Source organism: Cariama cristata, unplaced genomic scaffold (assembly GCF_000690535.1).
Source record: "Cariama cristata isolate BGI_N322 unplaced genomic scaffold, ASM69053v1 scaffold30847, whole genome shotgun sequence".
NCBI lineage: Eukaryota > Metazoa > Chordata > Aves > Cariamiformes > Cariamidae > Cariama > Cariama cristata.
The window spans coordinates 1-7,902 of record NW_009626497.1 but is presented as its reverse complement, the minus strand read 5'-3'; the positions used below and the strand labels follow the sequence as shown (position 1 = coordinate 7,902).

At 43.1% G+C, this 7,902-nt stretch overlaps 1 protein-coding gene across 1 annotated transcript; it reads right to left on the bottom strand.

Moving 5' to 3' along the window:
* Nucleotides 1–1,709: 1,709 nt before the first annotated feature.
* LOC104156585 (chromosome unknown open reading frame, human C1orf131) lies at nucleotides 1,710–5,610 on the bottom strand (the record flags this gene model as incomplete). Its single annotated transcript, XM_009704063.1, has 5 exons — nucleotides 1,710–1,839; nucleotides 2,512–2,561; nucleotides 3,563–3,649; nucleotides 4,337–4,432; nucleotides 5,554–5,610. Coding segments are annotated over 5 exons (420 nt in total), but the record flags the coding sequence as incomplete, so codon positions are not given.
* Nucleotides 5,611–7,902: the final 2,292 nt, after the last annotated feature.

Below are 7,902 nucleotides of genomic sequence, written 5' to 3'. Positions count from 1 at the left end.
CCCAGCTCTCGTTCCCTCCAGGTCCTCTCTGTGCTGGCAGGACATTTCTCCAGGACCTGAAAGTAAGGTGGAAGGCGCGGGGGAAGGAGCGCACAAGCATCCCTTTCTGTGATGTGGCTCTGCCTACCCCAGAACGCTTCCCTACCCCGTGAAGGGGGCAGGCTCCGCTGTCTGGGGAGAGCACCGTGCTGCTGTTCTCGCTGCTAGCTGACGTAGACCTCGCTGCTCGCTCAGGCTTAGACATGGGGAGGTTCAGGTTGGACGTTAGGAAGAACTTCTTCGCTGTAAGAGTCATTAGGCATTGGAACGGGCTCCCCAGGGAGGTGGTGGAGTCACCATCCCTGGAGGTGTTCCAAAAACGTTTAGATGTGGCACTTCAAGACATGGTTTAGCGGGCATGGTGGTGTTCAGTAGAAGGTTGGACTTGATGATCTTTGAGGGCTCTTCCAACCATAACGATTCTATGATTCTATCACCTTGCTCAGGCTCTCAGGTGGCAGCCAGGAAACCTGCTCCAATTCTCCGTCCCACAGGGGTACACCGAATTTCACCAATACACCTAGAAGTTGTTTCTCCACTAAGGGCTCTTTTTCTTCTCATATACACCTGCTTCACTGCCAGAGCTGTTCAAACAAGCTCCAGATAACCTTACATATACACAACAGAGCGTGAACTTTTTCCTCTGTCATTTAACAGTTAACCTTATTTTTGCCTCCCCCTAAAATAGTCAAGTTTCTTTAGCTTGAGGTAGAACGGAGAGGACATTTTGGAAGGTTACTAACCATTGCCATTTCTAATGGAAACACAACCTTAAAAACAAAAAAATATTTAAATTTTTTAAAATAAATTTTTAAGCTAAAAAATATTTAGTTTAAAACCAAATTAGAGTACAAAACTGTTCTTTCAGAAACACCAAATAGCACTAAAACTTCAGTTTTGACAAAGATTTCATAGCAAATCCTTATGAGACATGGGAACACTTGATCAAAACAAACATGAGTTAACCGTGAACAACCAGTTTATGCCTCATTTGGCTCAGTCTTACATGGTTTTGTTTTTAAAAACAAACCAAACAAGCCACCAAACCACCATTTGAAACAGTGCTTATTTGGAGATCTACGCAGAGATACACAAGTTGAGTCTGTAACTCCTACCTGGGACAGAACTTCAGAAAATCTTACTTTCTTTCCAAAGCAGATAATTTTGAAACCTTAAGAGGTTTTGCCGGACAGGAAAACTGTTGTGCAGTTCCACTATCCACTAACAATTCATAAAGATACAGGAACAGATGTATGCCTGATAAGTGTTGGAGAATACCTACTTCAGGTTCAGAGCAAGTAAGGTATTGCTTTTTGTATATTCCTTCCAGATGAAAGCGAAGTGCTATATGTTTCAATCCATTAATTAATGGATTAAATGAATATTTTACTTACAGCCAATAAGCTGATTCTAGAAAGTGAAATGCTTGCTTTAGCACGTATTGACTTATAAAAATAGCCCATGTAACATTCTTAATAACAAGTCTTATTTTTATTTATAAAGTGGTAAATTCTCTTATTCTACCTAAGGCAGAATGGAATATAGAAAATCCTGCAACAACAAATAAGGTAAAAAAAAATTAGGATATGGTGGGAAAGCAAGAGGCTCCGTAAGTCTGTGTTGGTAGCAACGTGAATTCTATCTTATGCATATTGTCCATTGTCTTAAGTTCATTTGATAACTTTAGATGATTTAATTTTCTTTATGTCATAGCTTTGCAGAATCAAGGTCCCATCTCTGAATTTTCCAACTTGTCCGGCAGGCCAAATGCTAGGCACTGATTTCTTCCTTTTGGCCTTCCTGAAATAGGAAAAGCAAAAAAAAGAATTAAGAGAAACAACAGAAACTCATGAAAATGCTTAATATGGTGAAAAATGTCATCTATTTATGCAGTCTGTGTTTGGTATTATGCAGTATCAAATCATAGCAAGTAATGACCCCAGAACATTTATTACCTGCACAGCCATTCAAAATTTGGAGCACATTACCGAATGATTTCCATTTTTAAAAAGTTTAGAAACACAAAGACTTTTGGATAGAAAAAGAAGATAAAGAGTATACTTCAGTGAACCTGCTGCGCTATGATTAAGAGTGCCACTTCACTTTTCAAGCCTCTGTATACTGTAGTTTGTGTTCTGCAGAAATTATTTCTCAGGGCAAATGCTCTGAGTAAGTGGCATATCCTGGGTCTGCACAGGGGGATTTCCATCCATCCCACCTCCAGCTGCAGCCGTAGACATGTCGGGATAGAACTAACATTTTCAGTTAAGTTGCATAACTAAAGCCTCTGAAACTGCTAGACACAGAGCAACGTTGCCATTTTGCGACTGAGTTCTTCTGCAGCTGGAGAAGTTCCTTCCACCGTGATCTGCATGACTTCTGGTACAAGGCTGTGCACAGTTAGACAGGGGAGATACACTGGGGAGGCCATATAAAAGCCAGTTAATTTTAACCATGTTAAAAACAGCTCACCTCTCCTTTTTTTCTTTCTTCTTCTTCTTAAGAGAATCACCTTTATGTTCCTGTTTTTAAAGATACATATTTTAATGGAAAGGGAACAGAGCATCTTGGCTAAACAACCATCTGCACACAAAACATGTGGTAGCTTTTGCTTCATGGAGCAGCAGGCATTTAAAGGAGGTTGGGAGACCTTCGGACAGGCCAAGTGATGGAACGTGTTACGGAGGCACTGCTGGGAGTGCCCGGAGCCCTTCCTCTCACCCTACGGAAAGTACAGCCCTCTCATGACCAACGTGCTGGCCCTGCCACGTGAGGAGGCAGAAATCCAGCCGCACGACGAGAGAGACTTGCTTCTTGGGCATGTGATGGTTCCTTGGGTTAAAAGATGGATTTGCTACCAGGGAGGTGTGCCTAGTCGCCTGATGGAACGTACCTCTCAAATAATAGGGTTCAACCCTGTCTCGTCATGCACTGGATGCGCTTTGAGCCACATGACGGAGGAGGAGAGGTAGGTTCCGCAGGAAAGAGGGTGGCAGGAAAAAGGCTGATAGAGCAATTACCCGCCTCGCAGCCTGCTCCCACCTACGTGAGAAAACTCCGTGGGGAGACAGGGCGTAGGCTCGGAGCCAGATGGGTCGTGCTAAAAGATGGATGCAACAGAAACCTCACCCTTGCTTTAAGTAATGAGCAAAGTCCTAGATGGAATCGTGCTGATATAAAACCAGCTGAAGATCTGGCTTTCTGTAGTTAGACAACATGCAACAAACTTTAATTGAAGGCCATTTTTTTTTCCCTTAAGAGGCAAGGGGAAAAAAAAAATAAATATCAACACTTCTGATTTTGTGTCATCAGTCTATCAGCCTCAAAGCATGAGGCAGTGAAACCCACAACACCACAAGCCTAACTCTGTGCCCTTCATACTGCACATGACCTGCTTTTACTGATGAGATTAGTCCTGCGGGAGCCAGGAATCCACCCCATGGGGAGCAGCGGGTTTCAAGCTGGGGCAGTCTTGGGCTAGCTCTCACATGCTGCCTTTTTATACAGAACATTTCACACAAACCTTTCCCTTGTCATCATCCTTTGCTGTTTTTTTCTCTTTCATTTTTTCTTGGTAAGTCTTGTAGCTCACATGTTCCTTTTTGGGGGGCTGCAATAAAGATTGGGACAGATACCACTGACTGAATTTTCAAATAGGTTCAAAAAAAAAAATATTCACACAATTGCACGGACAGTATTTTTCAGGTGGTGGTGGTGAAACATTAGAAACAGGTTGGGGTGAGAGGAAGCGACTTAAGGGATGTAAGGTAGACACACAGAAACCGTATCTGTCTTGGTGGAGACAGTAGAGAGGGACGTTTATGCTGACGTTATCAGTCCTACAAGGTTTCCACATACACACTGAGCTACAAAGAAAACCCATACCCCTCCCCACCCCCAAAAAAGACTTTTTTACACTACTGATGATAAATAAAACTGAAAAGTTTTCTCGATCATTAACTCACTGAGTGAAGCTTTAAAAAGCAAGCCCCTCCCTCCAACAATTTTGTTTTGAATGGCCTGATTAAAAGTTAGCAAATGTTATTTTCCACCCCAATCAGTCGTATTTCATCTATACAACACCTGTGATAACACAACCATACTAATTCTCCAAACGTCTACAGAAAACAGACAAGACAGAATCGAAAATGTAAAAGTAAGGATGAAGCGGGAGAAGGGTCAGGGCAGGGGATCTTGTGTTTCAAAAAAGTAGTGCCAAACTCTCCCAGTGTTTTTTACTGCTTTCCTGCACTATAACAGCAGGGTGTCTGCCTGGCACAAACCAAGCGATAATTACCTTGGCTCCCAGCATGATAGCACGCTCCTGTTCCCAGACGCGTTGTTCCTGCTTCTTGTAGCCAGTGATTCCAAACTTGTGCACTTCCAGACGAGCCTAGAACATTACAGAATATCGCAAGCATTTCATAATTTGTCCAACCTGTTGTAAAATAACACTTGACAGACCACAACGAAGTCATACTCCCAAAGAAACCCTGGCTAATACCCGAAATCAGCATGCTATAAAATACAACTAACAGTTTGGAGCTATACTGCAGAACAGTTAACCACCGTCCAGCTAACCTCTGGATGGTGAGGACTACCAGGGGGACAATTTTCAATTTTCCTCATTTCACATAAAACAACACATGGAATGGATTTCCTCCATATAAAAATGAATGATGTTGTGCTGCACGAAGAAGAACAATGAAATGTGCTACCACAGCACCCAACGTTTGCAGAGTGTCCTCATTCCTTGGCTGCAGAGTGCTTAACCAGTGAGAAACACGGACGGGCAGATGGTGAAGTGGTCTGACTACACACATACGTATAGCTGACTTTCTGCAAAAATACCCTGGCAAAACCAGTGGTGAATTCATAATTTTTTTTAAACTCAGTGGTTAAATCCCCACTGTTCTCAGCAGTAGGGAGCTCCACGCAGAATCTCCAGTGAGAGATTTCACCAGATCACAGCACAGAGCAGAGATCAGGCGTACAGAACAACTTGCACAGATCTACAAACGAACCAGTATCTAAGAAGGCCAGTGCTAGTTATGGCCACATAAGAACAGATGAGAATAAAAAGACACATAGAAAAAAGGCATCTGCTGTTTCAAAAACAGATGCCAATACACTTTTTTTTTTCCCCTCCCACATGAGATCAGAAAACCACGATTAACACCACGGGCCTGAAAGAGCTATGCTAAACATGGGTACTCGTGTAGCTTTACACAGCTAACGTACAGCGATCCTCCTCAAATTCTCATTGAAAGATGAGAAAGAAAGGCCCCAGAGTTGTAACACACCTCTCTTCACACAGAGCAGTTGATACCAGCCAGCGTGCTCCTCCTCTGGCATGGCATGCAGCCAAAATTACCTGTTAGGAAATCCTCACCTACAAGAGAGAACCTTTTCTGGAAGTGTTTCCCCATCAGTCCCACCCTAGCTTTCCCAAGGATATAAATACACATACCTGCACGCTACAATAGTGAGGTTAGATAGGTCCTGCTGACTTACTTTTTCGAAGTTAAATTCTTGTTCGTTCACATTTTTCTTTTCATCCACTATTTTGGTCTATAAACAAAATAAAACATTTCAAATTAATATAACAAGGGACATCAGCTTAAATGCAGACTGTGATAATTTTTTGGAAAGCAGTGAAATGTAAAATGAGTTGCAGGGAAGAGTATACAGCTTTCCAGCCGTATCTTTTTCTAGCTTTATTACCTGGATTTATTAAAAGAGAGTCTCAACAGCATTTTTAATATGTACATATTATAAGGTCTTACTGGAACACCTTGCACAATTTATAGGGTACCATTATAGCACAGCACATATAGCTTTGTCCTGCACTTTCTTGCCTGGATCATCTGCTAATATATAGAGAGTTTCATAATTCAGAAAGTTATTAATAGCTGTGATTAATTTTTATACTTTCAAGTATAAATTACAGCTTATAAGAGAAACACTACCTCATGTGAGCTACACATCACTCGTATTTCCATTTCCAGATCCCTACCAAGCCGCTAATGCAGGACAGGACGTGAACTTTAAGTCATTTTGTTTGAGACAGAGCGTGCAGCAATAACAGCACATGTACCGATAGCTGGTGGGGACACGCAGAACAAGCTTAATTCACAAGGGCATGGACATATATTAGTGCGCGTGTCCAGCTTAACGAATGCAAGCGAAACAGCTCCAAAGGATGCACTGTCAGCAAATGGCAGACCCCACTTAATGCTGTTTGAAGAAACTACTTGCTCAAAATGAAATCAGTGAAAACTTCATATTTTCTACTCCAAGATTTACACAAGAGACCTTCCATCAGCAGTTCTCAGTTTGGAAGGGAACAGACCGTATCCTAGGAAGAAAAAGAAGTGCAAAATCCCCAGAGAGAGGGGGTGTCCCACGTGGGACACTTCAGAGCAGTAACAAGGTTATTTTAGATTGCGTCCAACTCCCGATTTTGGGGAGGACGTGCCGACCCACCTCTCTAAGCAGATGCTCTGCCTGCTCCCGAGCGTGCTGATGCAGGCAGCACAGGGAGGGAAACTGCTGTCCCTTCAAGAGTAGCATCCACTCCGCTTTCCCTGTTTGCTCTCGAGGGCACTAGCCCCTCTAAGGAAGCAGGAGCACTACATAGGTATTAAAACTGAACCTGGATGCTTTTAATGCATTTCCTTTTCACTCCCCGGGATGTTATTGAGTCACAGGTTCAGGTCCCAGGGCTCCATCAGGGCTTCCTTCTGCAGCCACCAGAGCCAAACCCAAACTTCTCTCAACTCTGCAAAGCTTCTACATAAAATCGTCCATTCCAGCCACAAATAAATCTGGTTATTTTCAGAGCATTTTACTAACAAACCTAACACAAGTCTTTTCAGGCAGAAAAAATTTAAGTTGTAAAAAGCATAAGAAAATAAATAGCTAGGGCAATTTTTAGAGGAAAACATGTTGCAGAAAACACAAGTTTATGGATTCAACCAACTGCTTGGTCAGTCTTTTGAACTTCCCAATTCCAAGCAGCCAAACCCCAGGTACCAGTAAGTCTCCCTAAATTCAAGACAGCCACATGTTGGCCCATCAGAGCTTATTTTAGAATTGGGCTCCGATGTTATGGCCGTAAACACGGCTCAAAGAAAACAACCAGCCATAAAATCTGGAGACCAATCAACCAGCAAGGGACCTTCTGCTCGGCATGGACGGCAGCTCAGCTTCCAGCCAAGCCTACCCAGGCTTCTCTGTCGAAGCAACTCAGCTACAGTTTTTGGTAGCACGAGGGAATTTAGCACCAACAAACCAAACCAGAGGACTGAGATCTAACGCTGCCGTGCCTTCCCCCATTGACCACCCAACACCGATCCTCCAAGACGCACGTTGCTTGTGAACAGCCAAATGTTGCTGAGATGCCAGAGAAGAGAAGAAAGCTTTGGCACCTCCCATCCACATCTATTACCAGGAATACAGCAGCACACAAAAAGTTTGGGCACAGAAGCAGCCAAGAGGCTTTGCGTCCTGTTTCATTCGCTTCTTGCTGTAGCAGTAGCGCTATCTGCAGATCAATTTATTTTGTTGTGATACATCTATTTCAAATATAAGATATTTATCTGAAGATCTTCTGAAATTGGGAAAAAAAAAAGTCTTTAAGTCCTGTCCCCATCCCTGCTTCACCCTGCCCCTGGCAGCATCCCTGTTGGACATCAGCAGGACCGGAGGCCATCAGGCTGAGCACACGGATCGCCAAAGGATCGCGGATTTCCAGGCAGCTGTATCAGCAAAAGGGAACAAACTTGGCATGGGAGGGGAAATTATGGACGGTATCTCACAATTTACGGTGGCAGACTGGGGAGACAGAAAAACAAACAAACA